The sequence below is a fragment of the Trachymyrmex septentrionalis genome, unplaced genomic scaffold, assembly GCF_001594115.1.
Source record: "Trachymyrmex septentrionalis isolate Tsep2-gDNA-1 unplaced genomic scaffold, Tsep1.0 scaffold89, whole genome shotgun sequence".
In the NCBI taxonomy this organism is placed as follows: Eukaryota; Metazoa; Arthropoda; class Insecta; order Hymenoptera; family Formicidae; genus Trachymyrmex; species Trachymyrmex septentrionalis.
This window is the reverse complement of record NW_017306081.1, coordinates 396,729-420,282: the sequence shown is the minus strand read 5'-3', so window position 1 is coordinate 420,282 and position 23,554 is coordinate 396,729. Positions and strand designations below refer to the sequence as shown.

General features: G+C 32.9%; 1 protein-coding gene across 2 annotated transcripts in view; it reads right to left on the bottom strand.

Moving 5' to 3' along the window:
• Positions 1-22,983, bottom strand: part of LOC108755598 (carbonic anhydrase 2-like) — a 30,020-nt gene extending 7,037 nt beyond the window's left edge. Inside the window, exons 1-2 of one of the 2 annotated variants that reach the window (XM_018498713.1) lie at positions 22,892-22,983; positions 13,424-13,471 (exon numbers count right to left, since the gene is read on the bottom strand). In XM_018498713.1, coding sequence (XP_018354215.1) covers positions 13,424-13,471; positions 22,892-22,907 — 64 coding nt within the window. In that variant the 5' untranslated portion in view covers positions 22,908-22,983. Of the gene's footprint in view, positions 1-13,423; positions 13,472-17,835; positions 17,956-22,891 lie in introns of those variants that run through there. The other variant, XM_018498712.1, reaches the window with a different exon arrangement.
• Between the last annotated feature and the right edge of the window lie 571 nt (positions 22,984-23,554).

Sequence of the window (23,554 nt, the reverse complement as noted above, 5' to 3'; positions counted from 1 at the left end):
GGTACGTCCGGCGGACTCCCACGACTCTTTTCTTTCGTGAAGATCTGGAATTCGTTAAAATACTAAAATTTTTTTCTTTCCTTTTTTTTCTACACTAAAAACTAAAATGAGGAATCCAGTGTCTCCTCGTGAATGTCGCTCCGAGATAGACTAAATTAATAATAAATATGTAGTGAAAGCGTAAGACCGGCGCCAAGATTACCGGCGTCAAGTCGCGAATAATTTTCGCGAACTCGTGATTACAAAATCCAAAAAGTGGCACGCGACGTTTAGGGGTAGATTCTGGGTGGTCTCGTGGAGGACGATGCATGTGTGCCTTCTTGGCGCACGACACATGCGTTTTCCCATAAATTTTAAGATCATAAAATTTTGGAGGACACTTTTCCATACAGACTCCGCTATCTTCAAAGAATAGCAAAAATAAGATGAAAATCAGGATTTAATGAAGCGGCACGGCTCCAATAAATGTATAAATCTTGTGCCAGTAAATTCTGAATTATCTGTGCCATTAAATTTTGAACTAATAAATATCGAAAATATTAATCTAAAATCCATTCTTGGAAGTGGTTGAGAGATGGTTTCAACTTAAAATTAATTTTGGGAAAAAATATAAACACGATTTTAATATTTTTCAATATTTTTGTTAAACAAATGTGTATAATTTCATCCAGATTGGTGAGTGATAGTTAAGTAGTGTTACTTGTAAGTACTGTGGCGGTTCCGTATACCGCGCAAGACCGCCACACATGACAACTCATTATATACGACATGCACGCGCGACAAAGCGCAGATACCGCAGCTTAGCCTTCAGGGGACTGGCGCGTTTAACAAAAACCCGCGCTCAATATCCATCGAATGGGAGATATAAAACTCATCAGAATAAGGGAAGGCACGCTCACTGCACTTCCGAGCATGTGTTAAACCGGGGCTACTAAACTGGAACCTCGAGGTTATCGAAAGTGCCTACTGGCCGAAGAGCTACAGCTGTCCAGTAGCCGGATCGCAGAGACGCCGCTCAGCAGCAGCCGGACAGCGAAGAAGCCGCGGAATAGCAGAGGCAACGCCCGGCGACCTGGCAGCAGAGGAGCAGTGCGGTCTCGCGAAAACAGCCAGCAGGCAGAGATGGAAGCAGCCAGCACCGGAGACTCCACGCCCACCGTCAAGGTTACTTATCCCGCTCGACGTCTGACCGCAGCGCCTGAGGCTCACACGACCGCCACGAGTACTCCTCAGCACATGGGACCGCCAGGAAATATATGTTGCCGAACTATCTCACCATTCCGGCCGCCGTCTCATCGCTACCTGTGACACCGCCTAGGATCACCACCGGCACACAGACGTCGGGGAAACGCAGAAGTTGAGGCACGTACAGCTCTCCCCACACACGTCGCTGGGAACCCTAGCGACCTGGCAAAGGAGAGTTACCTTCCTGCTGCCACCTACAGGTCACACCACCGAGATCGACTGCAACAACAAAAGCAGTGAACGCTAGGACCTCGCTAAATGAATACACTGCAAGTCGCCATTTCGCAAACGCGTAATGTGGTTGACGCAGCGACACAATGGCCCTTTTCAGGGCCACATAAAATACCACAAACAGCCCTCTTCAGGGTTAACACCACTGTACATAGCTTGTGTAAATACACTGTAAATCGTTACACTTCTGTCTCGTCACTCGACGGAATCCTTCTTTGCGAAAATAACTTGCACGCTACCAGAGACGCTGAAGACAAAGGCGACGACCGGCCACACACGCACAACACCGACGCAACCAACCACCATAACTGATGATCCCGACGTGATCATAACTGGCCGCTATAATGGACAAATCAGGCGACGCATCAGTCATTGTCGAGGATGACACACAAATCAATAAGGTCGTAATAAGAATCTCACCATTTTGATCGGACGAACCAGAGTTATGATTCGCACAAATAGAAAGCCAGTTTGAACTGTGCAAGGTGACGAGCGACCATAAAAAATACATACACGCTTTTTCGAAGATAGAGCCACAGCAAGCAAGGGAAGTTAAAGATATAATCTTCAACCTCTCGAGCAGCGGAAAGTACCAAGCACTTAAAAGGGCACAAAAACTAACAGACTCGCAGGAACATTGCATAAGGCAGCTGTTAAAAACAAAAAAAAATAAAGGACAGAAAATCATCCCAATTTCTAGGTATCTCTCCACACTAGCAGGGATCGCTTTTTCTTGGAAAAGGTGCTACGTACACTGTGGCTGGGAAGACTTACAGCACAGATGCAGACAATGCTAACTACAAGAGGAGACGACGACCATCACAGCGTAGCAGACCAAGCGGACCGAATAGCGAAACGCGATCGAAAGCAAAACAGTGTTCATGGCAACCGCGGGACTACAACTGACGAAGGCATCGGTAGCCAAAGATCTTGTGGAAAAACTGCGGAAGCAAGTAGCAGCATTAAAGACACAGGTCGGAAAGATGGCTAGGTACCTTGACAGGAGGAGAGAAGATTTCCAAAAGATAGATAGATCTCAGAGCAGATCCCGGAGCAGAGTTAGGAAGCCGTGTACAACCTATTACTATCACAGGCGTTTTGGAGCGAAAGAACGCAAATGCGAACAGCTTTGCGATTTTAAAAAGAAGTCGGAAAACGATGAGGGTATGCAGTGACGGCGACCATTGACAACAGCCCTCAATCATGCCGTCTCTATGCAATGAAAAGAAGGAGGCTAATAAATAACAAGACGAGACTTAAAGTGAAAGGGACAGCAACATGATCGCAGCAAAGTAAAACAGAGATAACACACACAAAGTTTCACAACATCTTAGTGGAGTACCCAGAGCTGACGTGAATAACGAGACAACATTGCATACGAAACGATACATCATATCCAGACAATACCAGGACTACTGGAAGCAAGCCCAGGAGACTACCAGTATACAAATTAAAAGCAGCCTCGAGGCAGAATTTAAAATAATACTGCAGAAAGGCATTATACAACTTTCCAAAAGTCCGTGGTCATCACCATTGCACATGGTGCCCAAAAAGAACGACACGTAGTGACCATGTGGCGACTACAAAAGACTCAGCGCAAGGACTGTAGCGGACAGATATTCTATCCCACACCTGAAAGACTTTACACGCAGCATGGCAGAGAAATATTCTCGACATTAGACCTAATGCGCGCATACAACCAGATCCCAATATTCCCGGAAGACGTACCAAAGACAGCTATCACACCATTTGGGATGTATGAATTCAAGTATATACCATTCGGACTAAGCAACGCGGCACAAACTTTCCAAAGATTTATCAACGGAGTACTACAAGGTTTAGATTATTGCTACGCATACATAGACGATATCCTCGTAGCATCAGCTACATCAGATGAGCATGACAATCTCGGGGAGATCTTCACATGCTTTGAGAAGTATGGGGAGAGTAAACGCAGCCAAGTGCGTACTCGGAGTAAATAAGTTCAGATTCCTGGGATACAAAGTATCGAATGAAGGCACCAAGCCACCACATGACAAAGTAGAGGCAATCCGAAACTTTCGAAGCCAGCAACCATAAAGCAGCCAGTTCCTGGGTATGTTAAATTTTTATTGGAAGTTTATACCAAGAGCTGCGCAGGTACAAGTACCGCTGAACGATGCACTACAAGGGAAAGTAAAAAGAAAGAAACGGTAGAGTGGATACCGGAAAGAGAGAAAGCCTTCACAAACAGCAAAGAAAGCTTAGCACACGCCACCATGCTAGTACACCCAGAAACTACAGCCAAACTACGACTAATAACGGATGCCTTCGATACAGCCATCGGAGCCGTACTCCAGCAGAGAGACAAGGAGAGCTGACAGCCATTGGTTTTCTTAAGCAAGAAACTGAGCGATGCACAACGGAAGTATAAACAGCCTATACAACCGAGAGTTACTGGCCATATACACGGCAGTAAGACACTTCCGTCACATGCTGTAAGGACGTTCAGTTCACCATCCAGAATCAAGCCGCCGATATACGCCTTCAGGCAAGACCCGCTGCGCAGTTTGCCAAGGCAAGCAAGACACTTAGAACTTATCGGCTAATTTTCAACGGACATCCGCCACATCGCGGGCAGCGAGAACGTGGTAGCGGACACACTATCCCGAGTCGAGAGAATCCAGAGAGCCATCCAACACGAAGAGCTGGCCAAGGTGCAAGAGGCGGATGAAGAACTCAAAGACATATTAGCAGATCCTCAAAGCCTAAAGATGGAGAAAATATAATACCAATCCCAGAGACAAGGATATACCTGTATCACGATACAAGTACGCAGCTACCGAGACCATTCGTCACACAAGAATTCTGGTGGCAGGCATATCAAGCATTATACAGCCTGGTACATTCGAGAATCAAGGCAACGGCAAGATTGGTAGCGGAAAGATATGGCCGAATATGCAAAAGGATTACAGGCGTTGGACACGCGCCTGTATCCAATGCCAGAAAGCAAAAATTATAAGGTATATGTTCCCAACCAAAGACTTCACGAGACCATCAAAATGATTTGAGCACATCTACGTAGACATCATCAGACCATTACCCAGCTTAAACACAGGTACAGATACTGTATCCTACTCCTCCACTATAGTGAATAGATACACGCGATGGCCGAAAACAATCCCAATCACAGATCACGTGGCAAAACACGTTTTTAGTATAGCGAGATTCGGGACACCGCAAAGAATAACCACGAATCAAGGATGTCAGTTCGAGGCCAGACTATTCAACTAACAGAAATAATGGGATCCAAACATATACGGACGACAGCATACCATCCACAGGCAAATGGGATGATAGAACGGTTCCATAGGCAAATGAAAGCAGCAATCAGAAGTCACGAAACAGAGAGATGGACAGAAGTACTACCGGTAATCCTCTTAGGAATACGCGCTGCCTGGAGAGAAGATCTAAACGCAACAATAGTCCTCGGAAAACCAATAAGATTGTCTAGACAGTGTTCTTGGGCAACAACAATCAGACAGAGCAAGACGACCACGAGGCCCAAGATATTAATTGTAAAGTTGACAAATGTTTAGGTTGAAAAATCTGTCACATTGATGACATAAATAGTTACACAAATTCTCTGCTTTATAAACACAAATTCTGTTTTAAAAACATAAATTCTCTGTTTTAAAAATATAAATTTTTTGCTTTAAAGATAAATTAAATTATTTTTTATGTAAGATATCCAGCGAGACTTCTGCCAAATGCCTTTTATAGATAGAGCGGTCTAAATTGAGTCGAAAAGTGCTCTATCATTTTACAATTTTCGTAATGGTTAACGAGATATAAATTAACTAAAATATTGCCGAATATTGGTTTTCAATAATTTTTTACTCAAATACTATCAATTTTACAGAAAAACTGCAAGGAACAAAATTGCTTATTTTCTTTTCATAAAGTTCTAACAATTTTTTCTTAAAATTAAAAATTATTGAAGATCAATTTCTTACGAAAAAAAAACCTTCAATTTTAGTTAACACCCAAATTTAGATGTTTATCATAAAAATTCAGTGTTGATCGTCAATATTGGATGTACGTTGAGGCTTGACCGTCAACATTGGGTGTCAATTAAGCGTTGAGCATCAATGTTGAGTGTCAGTTGAGTGTGACCATGAATATTGGGTGTTGCCTTGGTGTAGACACTCAATATTGAGTATCAGTTAAGCGTTGAGCAATATTGAATGTCAGTTGGGTGTGATCATTAAATTCGGTGAATAGTTTGGTGTATACACCATACTACACCGAATTTGATGGTAACACCCAATCGCGATTTACTCATGATACTCAATAAATGAGTGTAAATCTTAAATGGTTTAATAACCTTTGAGTATCATTTTCAAAATTGAATGTAAGTGTCACTTGAATGTTAATCTTTATGATTGAGAATTAACGCTAAAATGTTGAATATAGATGCGCCGCCAGATTCATTTATGAAAGAAATATATTTTAATACTATACGCATGAAACATTTTTTTGACAAACTTTATCTAGGCTGCATTCGGAAATATCAGTCGAGTGCCCCCATATTTTATCCTTGTCCAATGTGAAACAAGGATAATATAAAACACAGGGGTATCTAGATGATGTTTCCAAACGCAGCCTAGATAAAGTTAATCAAAAAAATGTTTCACGCAGTCCTAAAGATATTGAAGTCCTATTGAGATATATTACAGTTATATATATATACGACTCGTACATGTTTTCATATCTCTATGCCATCGATATAACAGATTTTATAATCTAAATAATCGTCAATTTTAACGATTAATACCTAGGTTCACGGGGCAGAACAACATTTTTTTTGCTAAATTCGTTTATTTTGTGCAAAATGCGTCAAATGATCTTAATTTTATCAACATCGTAGATGGGCAAGCTACGGTTGCCAACTGATCAGCCCAGATAGCCATCTACGTTCTAACAACATTAGAGCGATATCGCAAATGTTGAATACGTCATCAAGATATTCGAGACGCGTCTGTGAGGTACAGAGTATTTCTTCTCAGAGAATCTACTATGTCCGTGATTTCTCATCCCGTAGACTTTCATAGGGAGCTTCTAGTGATACACCGTAGTTATTTTGAGATATATGAGTATGTCTTCACTATATCTCCAGTATATCTCTACACACTAAGAGAAAAAAATGGTTAAAAAGTACGTAGAATCACACATCTATTACTATTAAGATTTGGAAATTGCTAGCAAAATTAGATTATTACGAAATCATATGATAAATATATTATTAATAGTTTTAAACGAAATAATTGGTAATTATGACCAAACAATTCCTTTTATGTAATAAAAAGATTACAGAGTTATATCTAAAAAAAAAAAAATTTTTTTTCGTTATTATTACTTTTGATTTTTCCAATTCAATTTATTATTTTCTATTTTGCATACCTATATTGTTTTATTAATTATAATTAGATTATTGAAAAACGCATCGCATTGAGAAGAAACGATCCCTAGAACAATAGCCTAGTACATTTACGCTAAGCATATAATCGCACGCTTGCGACCGAGTCACTGCCGACGTTATTTATACTTCCTACTGTAACCATTTTTAATTTTATGCTTCTGCTGTTTAATATTATTAATATTTGAGGAGATTACATGGAAATAAAATAATGCGCTGGTATTTATTAACTTAGTTAGGAAATGCGATTATCCTCTCGAAAGATCGTGGCGAGCATTTTGTCTCCCTGCGATCTGAGTGTTGCGTGTTTTATTTTTTAGCATAAGTGTGACCGGCTTTGACTGTCATATAATTTTTATTCTTGCAGTTTTTTTTAAGGAAAATGTTAAATTATTATTTATGTAAATGTGGTCAAATATACTATTACTATAGTGCTAAAGATATTGCTAATATGTATGCATAATTATATATTGCTGAAGATTTAGTGCAAATAATTACTTTTACAATTATTTTCTTTTTAGTTTTTATAATACGTATAATAAATTTGTAGTTAGAAGTACAGTCAAATGTGCTATTAATATAGTCATACACACTATTTAAAAATGAATGATTTTTCCATTTTTTAAATTATATTTTTTAGCTATTGTTACCACATGTATATAGTAAACGTTAAAAAAATGGTTATATTTATTATAATTATGATTGCAATTATCATATCAAAATGGTTATTTTATTTATTATACGTATTTTTATATTTTACTATATTAATATTTTAAATTATCATAATTTATAGTACAATTTTTGTCTGGTTTGATAGAACTATACATATAAAATTATTGTTACTAATATTATAACAATAATAACTATAAAAATGATGCTTTTAACCATAATTATTTTACCATGCAATTATAGTCACAAATACGATATACTTTTCTCTCAGTGCAGTATCTGCGTTATCATAGTGATGTCTCTAGTATGTCATGTATGCATGCATATACACACATACATACATATATACAGGGTGCGTCACCAAATCCGGACAAATTTAAATTTAAATTTTCCACTATACTGTGCCTCCGCCAGAGGTTGTTGTTGGCGTCCGAGAAAGCCTGATGCTTCTAGTAAACAGTCATATTCTCAAAATGGCCGCGATGTTGAAACCACGTGCGGAGTATAATCGAAGTTCTTCGCGCTGGGCGCTCAGCAACGGAAATAATTCGGTTCTTTGGATATCCGAGATCAACCGTTTATGACGTTGTGGCAAAATATACGGCTTTAGAATAGTCCAACGAAGATTCCAATATGCCAGCGAGGAAGAGTCACTCGAAAGAACGCACCGCAAAGATTTCCGCAGTCGTTGAAAGGGCTCAAGCGCTGATTTTGGATGACCCAAGGCAATCGTTGCAAAAATTAGCATCGATTGTTGAAACTATGGCGTTCGGAAAGCCATATGTTTTTTAGCAGGACGGTGCACCGGCTCATACGAGTCATTTGATTCAAAATTGGCTCTCAACATCGATATGTTTTGGTCCAAGAAATTGTGGCCTCCCAACACAGCTCAGATTTAAATCACTTGTACTACTACGTATGGAGCGTAGTTGAAAGGGTCACAAACAAGTCTCGGCATGTGACATCATTAAGGACCACTATTGAGACAGCATTTGTCGGCATAGACAGCGCTACATTACAACGTGCGTGCCAACACTTCAGACCGAGAATAGAAGTCATCATTCAAGCTAATGGGGGATATATCGAATAATTGTGCTCTATAGAGATCCCTCAAGTGCTATGTAAAAGGATTTTTTGTAATATTTAATTTTTCATTAAAAACATTTTGTTTAAGGAATTGTTCGATTTGTCCGGATTTTGGTAACACACCCTGTATATGTATGAGGCATTTTATCCCAAGTCTGCCACCCATGAACTTTTGGATTTTTAATTTGGCTGAAATTTTGATATACTCGTATTATAGTACTCATCGGAAGAAGCTGTCATGATTTTTTCCAAATTTTTTTATACAGTCATGAAATATGAATTTTGAAAAAAATAATTTCTGTAATAATAAATTATTACTATAGAAAAAATAACCAAGAAAAAATGAAAGATCTTTTCTAGGTTATAAGTGCAATGCTTATAGAAATGAAATGCAGATAGTTGATTCTGCATTTTATGTTGTGAGTTTGTTCTGAAAATATATGACAAACGTACACGAGATATATTGCAACAATAATTTAGAGACGTCTTGGGTACAATCAATATGATAAGTATATTCAGCATCAGAATCGAAATTTAGTTATTATATTTGATATATCTTGACAATATACAAAGAAATAATATTTTACTGAGACATCACATTAACGTTTCTGGTTTATTCGGTATCACAGTACATTCAGTATGAATACTGAATGTTAGCATGGTATCATGTGCTGTCTGGGAAGGTAATGAATCGATCTGGCCAGTATTTTTACTCTCCGGTCGGTTGTCGATACATGTATTGTATCTTACCGACTACCAGTCTTGGCCGATAAGATCCGACTAAATTTGAAAAAAATCGTACAAATAGTTATGACAATTCTATGCAGTAATATATATATGAAACGTATTTTTAGCATTATGAATAATTTATGAACAGATGATCGTAACTGACTGTCTATGGTCAAAGCAGAAATTTGCTTTTTATAAATATTAAAAAAATATATTCAGAATTCTATGTTGCATATATTGGTCATCTTACATTGATGGCTGCCACAAAATTGGACAAAAAATATGATTTTAAATAAAAAAATTGGATTAAGTATTTCAGCTACGTTTATTATTAATGCTAATATTTTAATAAATAAAGTTTATAATTTTTTTCACTTAAGTACACATAGTTTTATTTTGAATTATACACTTCCAAAATCGTTTAAATAAGGGTTGCGGTTATGGCCGGTAAAAACTGGTAATTTTATATAATCTGAGTGAAAATATACGGTAACTTTGAATTTCAACTGGAATTGGCAACTCTGGAGGAAGCTAAACTTAACAATTACCTTATTGAATAATGCAGGTTTATTTAAATGATTAAATTTGTTTTGTTAGACCAATTGCTGGATTTGGTCTTCAAATACCTTCAACTCATATTCAAGGTTGCTATTATTAGATCACTAATAACATGAACATAAAACCCATTTTACAATTGCGTAAGCGTGGTCGTTGTCAAATACGAGAAGAATATTAGACTGTGATTGGACAATTCTTACAACTATAACCACTTACAACTACATTTACGCAATTAGAGATTAGGCTTAAGTTTTATTTGAGCTAGGTAAGAAAAATTGTACCTATCACATTTTATGTTAATCGTAAAAAAAATTTTTCGGACATTAATTTTAAAATCGTTGAAATCACTTCTTACTGTCCCGCGATCGATTTTATCAATCGGTATCTATATATGTTTCTTTATACATTCTCGAAAGATTTATCATCATTAAAATAAAATTATGTTGCATAATTAAGATATCTAATAAAAAAGAAAATAGAAAGTAAAATATCATTCTCTCCTTAATCCAAATTACCTAATATTGATAATATCTTATTTTTAAAGATGTTTAAAGGAAGCTTTGAAATAAAAGCTTAGTTTTTGAACATATTTTGTGTCATACAAACTTTATGGAAGCATTTATCGACAAATTGTGTAACGTTAATATTCCTTCTGTTCAAAAAGTACCCGGAATTTCTCATTTGATGAAAGACACGTGTTAGTGACATATCAAAATGTTGCTTCTATTTGCTAAGTTAATACAACATTGTTCTCGACATTGATGCAAAATTTGAGCGCTATCTGATTTAGTTTTGTTTACGGTAACTGTTTATAAAGGGTGTCCCAAAATTAACGCAAGATTTGAATTTGCCGCCATTTGTGCAGTAAAGTGTTGGCAACCCAAAAAAAAAAAATTTAACAGCTGACAGTTTAGGGTTAGTGAAAATGGAGCATTACACGATAGAACAACGTGTGTTCATTATTTAACAAATAGATGCTGATTTTTCGAGCAAAATCATCCTAAGCGATAAAGCACATTTTCACCTTGATAGCTTTGTTAATCGCCAAAATTGCCGCTTTTGGGGTACGGAGAACCCACATGTGATTGTCGAAAAACAAATGCATCCACAACGTGTCACTGTTTGGTGTGGATTTTGGGCTGGAGGCATCATTGGACCATACTTTTTTGAAAATGAGGCTGGTCAAGCAGTGACTGTTACTGGTGCTCGATATCGCTACATGATAACACAGTTCTTTCTGCCGAAATTGGATGATATTGATGTGGCCAATATGTGGTTTCAACAAGACGGTGCCACATGCCATACAGCTCGTGAAACAATTCAGTTACTGCATGAGACGTTTCCAGGTCGTGTACTCTCTCGTTTAGGTGATCAGAATTGGCCCCCTAGATCGTGTGATTTAACACCATTAGATTTCTTTTTATGGGGTTATTTGAAATCACAGGTCTATGTCAACAAGCCCACAACCACCCGTGCATTAAAGGAGGAGATTCAACGCTGCATCAACGTAATTCAGCTACATTTATGCAAAATGGTCATGGAAAATTTCGACAAACGAGTGCATATGTGCATGCAAAACCGTGGAGGCCATTTGCCCGATGTGTTATTCCACAAATAACCCTATCCTATGTACTTTATGATTCAATAAAAAAATAACAATTAAAAGACTAAAAACTGTGTTTTCTATTTAATTCAAATCTTGAGTTAATTTTGGGACACCCTTTATCAGTCTATCTTAGGTGCGTTCGTCAGATTTTATAATGGAAAGAAGTTGAGCAAAGAGTGTGTTTGAAATTTTGTGTTGCTAACGAAATTTCTTGTACCAATGCATTAAGAATGTTACAAAAAAAGTCTACACCTTTCTCTCATGAAAATATAAGTGTATGAGTGGTATAAATTGTTTAAAGATGGCCGTAAAGTCACAGAAGATTTGTCGCGTTCTGGGCGTCTGTCGACATCAAATTATCGACGGACGAAAACGTCAATAAAGTGAAGAAAATTGTGCTCGCAATCATCGTGTGAGTGAAAGAGAGACTGTTTCAACCCTTAGTATCTCTAGTGGTTCGGTTCATCACATTTTTAGAAAGACAATATGTAGATTTTGCATCACAATAATGCGCCATTGCACACATCGTCTCTTGAATGCGACTTTTTGATCAAACATTGCCCATGCACCGTATTTACTAGACATAGCATCGTGTGACTTTTTTTTTGTTTTCAAGAAACAAAACTGTCACTACGAAGCGTTTTGATTCGATTGATTCCATAAAAGAAAAATCGATGAAGGAGCTGAAGGCCATACCTTCAGGAGCCTATGAACAATGCTATAAAGAGTAGATTAATCGCTGAAATACTCGTATATGTAGGGTTACTCCGATATATATGCCGTACCTAACAAAAACTTAATTTATTAAGTATTATTTACTATTTTAAGATAAATAAACTATATAGTAAAAACTTTGTATTACTACTATGAAAAAAATATCAGAAATTTGAAATACTTATTTTTCGTATTAAAAAAAGAATTTTTTGAAGACTTATATTTTTGTGGCGTATATCCTATAAAGGTGGGATACATGGCTACTCATAAGGGGAGGGGGAAGGGGTATGTATGGCTCATGAAAAAATTTACAAATAATGTTATAAATAAGATGTAAACTGACATGATAACTTAGAAAATATATTTACAAAGTTTTATTAAGGAATAAGAATGAGAAATATATATCAAGTAATAGATATTAATTACAATCTTCCTACATATATTACAAGTTTATTATTACATGAGATACATATTTCGTATAATGTATTTATTGCATTTAGTATACTGAATCTAATCTGTGCACTTTGTATGCTTTGGGCATAAATCCCGCTCGCTAAAAATACTGTATATCCCAAACAGGTGGGATACGAGACAACAAACTAAACAAAGAATAGAAGAGCAAAGCATTTATATTTTGCTACACTATGCTAATATGCTTTACTATTCCTCTACACTTATGTATCACAAAATAACTACTAAGTCTTTTCTAATCTGACAGTAATTATTTTATGTAGATTATAATTTATGATGGTGCTACTTATTATAGTGAGAAATCGATTCAACTCACAATATTTCATTAATATTATATTAACAGTAAGAAATTGAAGTCATAACACAATACTAATATAACGTAAAGGCATGCAACAGAAGTTGCGAGAAAATTACCCCCACTTCTTCTACTTTTTCTGACTTCTGCGACGTAAATCCCAGCGCGGCGTATTTGCCGGAGTTACCCTATAGCCTCAAATGATGATTATTTTAAAGGAGATAAAATAAATTATCTTAAAATTTAAAATTTTGCGTTTTATTTAAAAATTCTGAGTACTTTTTGAACAAAGGATATGAATGCATTTGTGTGGATTTTTATATTGCGTAAAATTTTTATCGTATAATCATCATATAATTACCATATTTGCCCGAATATCCCCACTGAGATGCTTTGGATGCTTGCAAACCTGTAATTATACAATACTCTTAGTCGTTTCTTTGCGCTAAAAAGTGTTTAATTTTCAATTAATATTTATATAGAAATAAACTTTTAAGTATATTTTAAAATTATCCATGAATAAAATGCACAACAATTAAGCATCATTAACCGTCCCAACAAATCGTTAAAACAATTAATTGAATTAAGTTTGTCAACATATAAATGAACCTATTACATAAAGAAAATAATTTTTACATCTTATTATAAACGTTAAATACCCAAAAAACATGATAATACATTAAACGTTCATTAAACGTAAAATAGATATAAAAATAGTATAAGAATAAAAGTAGTATAGCAGATAAATTTGAATTTTTACCATTTTTATGCAATCGTATAATACATGATAATGATATCCATTTTTATTATGTTTCCATAATACAAAACAGACTTTATACGTTAAAAATCAATATACAAAAAGAGAGAGAAAGTTTAATTTTAAGAGTGTATTTACATTAATACATATATATATTTATATAATGGAAAAAACTGTTTATTGAAAACATATATAATTTATGAAAGAGATCTCATTTTTAAACGTTTATAAAATATTATTGTACAAATAATATAATCTGTGTTTTTAAAATGTCGATAAATGGTTATACAAATAACTTACACGCTTTTATAGCTAAAATATAATACAATTAATAAACATATTTTATATTAAATCCATATTGAGTTCAATAGAGGTACGTTTTCAACATTTATAATAATTAAAAATACTCCCTTTCATAAATGTATCAAGATATCGCGTTATACAACTATTTATAATATACTTCTATGATATTTTGACTATTTTGAATATTTAATGATTTTATATATTGCCCAATACATATATGTTGGTATACTATGGTATATTAATGTAAGTGTATAAAATTGATATTGGCATATGACATACGATATACGTTAAAAAATAATTCATAAAACATCAGAATTTTATCTACTTTTATAATATGTATAAAAATAATATAATATTCTAATTAAATACATATTTTTAATATGTTTATAATTTGCAAAAAAAATTTCTTTAAATAATTTATTAAAAATTATTAACATATATTTTAGTGATATATCATATCTGAATTTAATATCTCGATATGGTATGATATATTATCTAAATGATAATATATCGTTTAAATATGTTAATAAAAGAGAGAGAGAGAGAGAGAGAGAGAGAGAGAGAGAGAGAGAGAGAGATTGAGCGCATATTCCCAATAAGAACGAAAAGGTATGATATTCATATGTAGTACGTAGATATGTTTACGGAATTAACATAGTATAAAGTAGTACATTAAATAGTATATGACTTGATTATAACATAAATAGACAATAAATAACACATCTATAAGTTTAAGAAATGGCATAGCTCGTAAGACAGAAGTTTCATGATCCAGAGATTCCAGGTTCGAATCCTATTAAGATATATTCCAATAAAAAAACATGATAGTATATCATACGTTTAAATAAGATATTTAAATGTAATAGTTTCAATGTATATCAGTTTAATGTATATCAGTTAATATATAGTTTTAATTGCGATAATATAGCGTTTACCAAATATGATTTGAATCAGTTGAAGAATAATGTTAAGAAACCTAATATTATATATTTAGTATATATGACAATATGTATATACTAAATGTTTATCAGCCAGACTTTACAACTAGAATTATACGGAATTGGTATATTTTTAATCTACTGTATTTAGACATCCCTGAATACCTGATTGAAACCTGATTGATATAATATACCAATCTTGGGTTTTATTGGATAGTATTAAAGGTAACATTTACATTGTTACTTTAAAACAATCTTATTTCAGGATGTTTAGAATGATTTTATGATGGTTAATTATTTTACATTTTATTTACACATGATTTTAAATGATACTTTTAAACATTTATTCCTATACAGCTACTCATTAAAAAGTGAATACTTTTTTCATGGAATATTTATTGGAATATTTCCAGATTCTTAAGGAGGTTCGACTATTACTTTGAAATCAAAAGTGCGACTGAAAATCACTTACAGCGATTCCGAATATGCAATATTAGTGTAATGAATTGTAGATATTATTTATGTGCTCTATATTCTTAATAAATTATTAATGTATAGAATATTTTAACAAATGTATGAGACTGTCGGCGGCTTAGGAGTCGTTGTCAGCCTTTTAATGTCGAGTGTATACTTGGCAATGTTATACTTCGCGACGAGCAGTGACTGGCTATAGCGAACGATAATATAATTTAGTATTTCGTAATTTTCCATTTAGTAATTTTGTCATTTTCAACTGTATGCAGTACTTATCTATATCATATAAAAAAATTAACTCTAAGTTGGTTTTCGTTTGACAGTCGAACCTCCTTTCCAAACAATGCAAAGTCTAAAATTGTGATACAAGACGTCTTTAAGTCTTTAAAACGCAAAAAACGTCTTATAATTTTAGACATTTTTTGTTGTCTGTTAAGGATAAAAATTTTATATTATTTAGTTACGCTATTAATATATAAATAATTATACTAATGTTATATTGTACACAAATTATAAATTTTAATTAAATTAAAAAGAAATAAAATAAGTTTGCTTGAAAGCATATTATAATGCCAATATTAGTCTCCAAGTAGTATTATTATCGATCACGCACTAAATGATTATAATTGGCATCGTAATTATGATTGGTATCGAAATTAAATTTACGCAAATTGATAGATATATAATGAGATAATACATTACTATTATAGTAATTATAGTAATTTCTATAATTAACAGTAAGTTTTCATATAATTATTTCAATTTGTTTCAATCTGATTGCTTAGTTTCAGTATTACATGCAAATTCGTTCAAAAGGCAAATTCGTTCAAGAGGCAAATTGCGGAGAAACATAAGTACTACATATAATACTTGCGATCTAAAGCCGGCGCTGACCTCGTGCTCCTAGTATCAATTTGACGAGTTCGCACGAACTGTTCATAAAATATAATTATTTTCACGTCATCGCCACGCGAATAGTTCGCCATATTGCGAGCGTGTCCGACCCATTGGGCCTAATAAGTAATTGAACGCGCACGACAGGAAACAGAATTGACCTCATTGACCGCTCGGACTATGATGAATTTATTCGCACTTATTTTTAATCCCATTATCATCGCGACTGGAAAAAAGTGACATGGTGAGAGTAAAGCGATCATTTCATGAAAGTCTTACATACTGCCGACAATTAGACTACAATCGGCGAATAAACGCCGGCGCTTTCTAGATCAGCGTATCGGCCGCAACAACGGCCAAATCATTCAAACGACCCGCAGATTTTAATGAGCATAATGCACACTTCCGCTACAGAGATAGGGCGTAAGTCCGGTTGATCGGTATGTGAGTTTTATTCATAGTTAAGAATACTTAAGATTGTTCGATACTATCGACACATCAGAATTTTATCTACGATTTTCTTATTGAAACTTTGTGCATCAATATTTTGATAAATTCTATTGTAATGTTTAAAGAATTTGTCTCTTCTTTTCCCTGATATGAAACTATTATTTAATTTGGAAATACAATATATAATTTCACAATCTCAAATTTTAAGATTAAAAAACTATTTCTAATAAGAATATTTATTAAGAAATATTTTTTTATAATTTACTGTTAAAATTTTTAAATAAATATTGTATTTTTTACATATAATTAAATCAAGCAGTGCTCTAAAAAAATTAAGTGATGATTAGGTGATGATTTTTGAAAATAAATACATATACATATATTAGATAAAAGAATACAATATTAATATCTTGCAATTGCGCAGTGAGAAAACGTACAGAATAGAAGTAGTAAGTTTAACTCTTAATTATAAAATAAACGTATAGATTTATAAAATATTTTTGTCAAAAAGAAATAATTAAAAAAAAAAAAGATTATGAAGCTCTTTCGATACTGTTTAAAATAGTACAAAATATTGCACAAACAAAATTTAAAATAAATAATTGCAAGTAAATATATCAATATTTAAACAGTTGTTGGCAAAAGAGTAAAATGTACTACATATTATAAATTGATAACACGATCGATAAAACGATTGTGAAAATCGTCAAAAAGATAGAATGATAAATTATTCGTTAAAATAATAAAATATTCGTTGGAATGATAAATTATCTAATCAAATATTTAGTATATTATATTCACAAATATTTCGGACATACCTCAATAACGATGAATTACAAAAAAACTGAGGTATCCACTTCTTTATCTCTTTCATCGTATCGATATTTTCTTGGAATAATTCATCAAGTAAAGTGACAAAAGAGCGGGAATCAACTATATCAATAGAAGAATCCTTACCTAGAAGAGCGATTAAGCAAAAGAGACGCATCGCAGGAAACCACCTGGGATGATCGTAATGGGTGACACACGAGCGCGATGACGACGAGTATACGACTGATGAACGCAACGCAAATCTAACTGGATAACCCCGAGATTACACTAGAAGCTATCGCATGAGATTAGCGTATACACAGGTTTGTCAAGTCATAGTGATCACAGTATGCAACGCGAACTATCAATGGACTGACCGACCGTTTGATTACTATTCGACAAAAACAAAACGGACGTCAAAACGAAACTAATTTCCATAGATCTTTTGAACGCTGAATATGAATATAACTTTCAAATTATTCCATCATATCACAATTTTGAGAAATTTACAGTTGCAAAAAGAAACTGTTTTCTTCTTTTTACATATTTGCTATATTATAACTATAATGTAACTAATATTCTCCAGTATATGCTGGAGAAGTTTTGTCAATGAAACAATGAAAATGAAGCTGTTGATAGAACATTCAATTCTCAAAAAGATTTTTTAGTATCAGCTATGTAAGCTAAATAAGATATAGCTAATAATTTATGGTTAAATATGAGGTTAATTGTGGAAAAATAAATCAGGTTATTAATTGACTATTTACCTAATAGCTTTCAATTATATTTAATTAAACATAATCCAGATAAACAAAAAAATTTAGTCGTATGTCATCTCTATTCTGAGTTTATTTCCACATGCGAAAAGCATATCCTTTTTAGAAAAAAGAAGGAATTTTTCTGTTCAAAAAAAAAAAATCTTTTGTGCCTGAAAATGAATTCTAAATTGATGATATAACAATTACATTATTTTTAAATTCTTTCTAAACTCTCTGTACTGGAGAGTTTTTTGAGCCGCCGAATCCGATGTCAAAATTGAATTAAAAATCATAAAAGACATTTATATTTTGTAGCAATCCGAATATTTTTCAAAATGTTAATCTGCTATATTGAATCCACCAATTTTAATTTGTCAATTTTGATATCACATTCGTATTCAATGGTTTAAAAAATTCTTAAGTTTAAATAAATATAATTAAAAACTATTTGTTAAATCATTGACATAATTTATAATTTTTCCATAATAAATTACGTATTTAACTATATATATCTTATTAAGCACAACCGACACTAATAGATTCTTTCGAAGGCTGAAAGTTCTAATAACGTACTTAATTAAAAAAAAAATATATATTAAATAATTTGTTATAATTAATTTTTTAATTATAATAAATCTTTCCCAATACATTATATATCGTAGTTGTAATATAATAAAATACATTAAAAAATACGTCAAATGAAATACGTAAAAATAGTCCTTTTTTGCAAATTTTTCAAATAAAATTATGACGTGATAAAATAATTTGGAAAACACATTCATATTCAGCATCCAAAACAGTATAATACTGTTACGTCGCGTCGCTATTGAGATTTTCTCTGGTTTTAAGGTTTCAATGCATTTAAGCAATTTATCCGGGGGTCGGAGATCAAGTTGTGCGGTTAAGAATTCACTAGGAAGTATTGGATAATTACTCGAGAGGATAATTTTGAACCCGGTGCCAAAAAGATTACGTAACTTATAGGCGAATCTGCGTGGATCGGCTTTTCGAATGTCTTTGTAGTTAGGAAACGTGAGATTGATTTCCAACCGTTTAAGGGAATATACACTTTTGCGGGGTGAGTCTTTCGAGTTGTTTTGATCTAATAACTGCACTAATTTTTGAAAATAGGGGAAAAGATCGTGGTTTGAAATGAGAACTGATTTTATTTAAAATCTCAATCTCCTCTCTCGCTGTTTTCGTCCGCCTTTAATTGGCATGGAGGTAGCACAAAGAAATTATCAATGTTTCGAAGAAGTGCCGTAAGACGGGGCTATTGGCAGCGACAGTCGTAACAGCCCTTCGAATATGAGACAATTATGAATACTCCGAGGAAGTGATATAAGACGAGGGCCACGCTATTGTGACAGTCACAACAACCCCTCGGATACTTATATATATATGTAGTTGAATGAGACGCAGAGCAGAGATTTAGGTTTCAGTAATACCGATTCGGTGTAGTATTTTCGTTTAATAAGAAAAACAAAATATGGAAAAGAAAAGAAAAAAAAACATACGAGTGAGTTTCTGACGAAGTGCGAGGATGGTTCTCACCTCGATTTCTAACTATGCTGGATAAGTTTCTACTTTTGCTCTTTTACACACCCTCTGCTTGTTCCTGCTTTCGACAGTTCTTTTTATATTTTGAAAATGAATATAGGAGTGTCCCTTCAGGACCAATCAATGTTCCTCAAGGTTTGATAGAACCTATACTTGCGCTTGTTTCCTTAAAATAAGGCAGCAAGGCTCCGCGTAAGCCCTACTCCCAGCTCTACAAGTTTAATCTTAATAGATAATAGTTAAGAGTTTTAATAATTTATAATAAAAATTCGATTTTATTTAACTAACATCCTTATAGAAGGCGAAGTAATGATATATTCTAAATTTTAAATTGGTTTTAATTTTATGGAGAAAAAGAAAAAAAAGAAAAGAAAGAAAAAAAATAAAAATATTTATCCTCGCATTTGGGAAAGTCTTAATATAATATATACTATTATTTAATATATAATGCTACTTAATATATAATACCAATTAATATATAATACTACTTAATTATTAAGCATATATGCTAGTGTTTAGTTATTTTAGAAAAAAGACCTTCAAAAGAAAAGGGAAGATTGTAGAATAGATTCTTTATCTGTGTTACGTATAAGGGTATACAAACGTGAGCTATCTGTTGGTTTGAATGTTTAAATAAATTAACTAAATATGTGCTGCTATAAAAGGGAAAAGAATTTTACAATATAAAAGGTATGGTAAAGTTTCAAAATAAAGATAAAATAAGGACAAAATATCAAAACCAAGACGAAATACTAAACTAGAGCTAAGATTAAAGTAAGGTATAAATCGTATATTTATAATAAAGAAAGAGAGAATTTTATCGGGATGTAACAATACGAAGAATGATTGTTTTGATTCGGTGTTTAAAAAAAAGTCATTTTTTGTCGAACAATGTTACCAGCGCATTGTATAATATGATATTGTAAAGAGAAACAAATGCGTATTTTTCTTCCTCCTATCAACATGTATACTATTTTTGTGTAAATATAGAGTACATTTATCTGTATTAAACGATTGCGATTTGAGCGAATGATGCAGAGTGATTCATGCAATTTACATTGACTGATTGAATGAATACACTTTTATATATCAATTATTGCCAAGGATAATGCATTTTTTAAGAAAAATTAAAATGATGGAATTAAAGGTAACAGATTTCTATTTTTATTTTTTTTTAATCATTGCGACTGAGACTTCTTACAAGTTTTTTTCTCCAAAATTATGTATTTGTTTTATGTTAAATGCAAGAAGTAATATCAGGCTGCTCTTCGTCCTGATGAAGTGGACTGCAAGGTTCACGAAACGTTGGCATTTCAAGCATGGATCTGGACACGGAGGAAACCCGCGAAACGCATAACTTTTATATACAATAGAATACACTCGTGGAAGCTTCAGGAATATAATGCAAGAAGTGTAATAAAACACATTAAAATGATTTTTTTAATTTGATGAGTAATTAATATTTATAACATAATTAAAATATGTATTATAAAATGCAAACAAGAAAAATGCATTTCCGTTGCCGATGTAAAGTAACGCCGTCATCGCGTGGTAGCCAGAGCGATCAACTGAGTAAATTTAAATTCTCGAACAAAGCGTGGTCCAAATCTTAAATTTAGACACGCGGTTTATGCGTTCATCAACCGATAGACCAAAGTAGATGAGCAGGTAAGTATAAGCGCAGCTACCGTCATTATTATATTGTACTTTATGTTCAAAATAAGTTATTATTAGTCGCTCATTCATAAGCATTCTCGGAAACGTCTATCTAATAAAAAAAAGTCTGATGAAATGAAACTGATATAAGTATAAGTTACTGATAAGGTATAAGTACAATATATTTCTTTATTTCGAAAAAAGATAATAAAGAAATAAATTTATAAACAAGCTAGTTTCTATTGATTTTTAAAATAATTAAGAATTTTCAGTCTAAAATAAATATTACAATTAAAAGTACAAGAAACAAGAAATCATTCTAGTGACTTAATATTATATGTAAAAGTTTTATAAGAACGTTTTTTTAGATATTTAGAGAACACTAAAAAAAAAATATTCTGCTGATAAGCGGGGAATTCCTCTTAGCATTTACTTTAAGCAAAAAACCTTGCTTTAATCTTACGTTAATCAGATGCGTGTATTTATAATACGTATTTATCTATAATAATGAGGACATGAGCTATAAACATGAGCTATAATCAAAAATAAATTTCTCTAAAAAAATTCTATTACAATAACTCAAATAGTCTTTTGAAATAAGAGGATATACAAAATACTAGCGGCACATTTATTTGTTAGAAGAAGTCATTTACATGCTATCGTAGTACGCGTGCATGTCAATACATGTAAGACATTCTTTTAGTATTGAAAGGATTACAATCCTAAATCCAGTACTTTATGATTATACAAAATTCCATTACTTTGTAGAGTATCTTCTTGAGATCATATATAAATAAAAAATTCTCTGACATTAACACGAACCGCTAAATGGCAGAATTTTTTTTTGGGTGAAACAAAGTAAAAACAAAAAAATAGAAAAATCAAATAAAATATTTAATTTTTGAGAGCAATAAGAAATAGTATAAACATAAAATCTAATAAATAACTTGAAAATTTAAACAAGATTTTGTGCTTTAAAACTAATAATTAATTTTTGCATTAATCTTTCTTTTTTCTTCTTACAAAAGGAAATAATAATTTAATTACTTTTATTCATTTATTCTATTCTATACTTTTTCTTCTTAATTATTTAATATTTGAAATATTGCACGTTAATTTTCGAGTTTAAAAGTTAACTGTCTTTTACTGTCATAGTGTTTTTCTAAATATCAATAATAACCAAAACATAAAGGAATGACACTTCATCAAAAAATAGCAAAATATTTTACCTGTGTAAAGCAACATTAATGTAACTATCAACGATTAACCTGAACCCATTTTTACATCCACCTGTTATTTTGTCGAGACACAATTTGGACGACAATCATCGCCCGACTGATCTACCTGGCAGATTTCTTCGTCGAGACACTGACGTATCCAACTCCCGCATTACTATATCAAATTCACATGAAACTGCAGTCTTGATGAGTCGATTAGAGGATCGCGCTTAAATAAATTTTCACAAATATAGCATATTATATAGAAAAACAAGAAAACGAATACAAATTACAAAAATAATCTCATTTAAGATGATTGTATATTTCTTTCCATTGTATGCAATTAAAACTTATCAAGAAACTTTTTGATTGTTTCGAATATTATTCAAATCCAATCCTTAAGATAACTACAAACGAAATCATTTTGAAAGCTTCCCTAATTGCAAAAAATCTAGTGTTCCACTCAAAAATACAATAAGTCGATCTCGAAATTAATAACCAAAAATTTGCCTTTCCATTTTTGAAATTGTAAATGTTCTTATGTTAGAATTCATTCTAATACTCTCTCTCTCTCTTTCCCGCTCTCTCTCCCGCTACTTTAACTTTAGATTTACTTGGCACTTTCTCTCAACAAAAAAATAATTTTAATTCAAACATTTACTATTTATGATATTT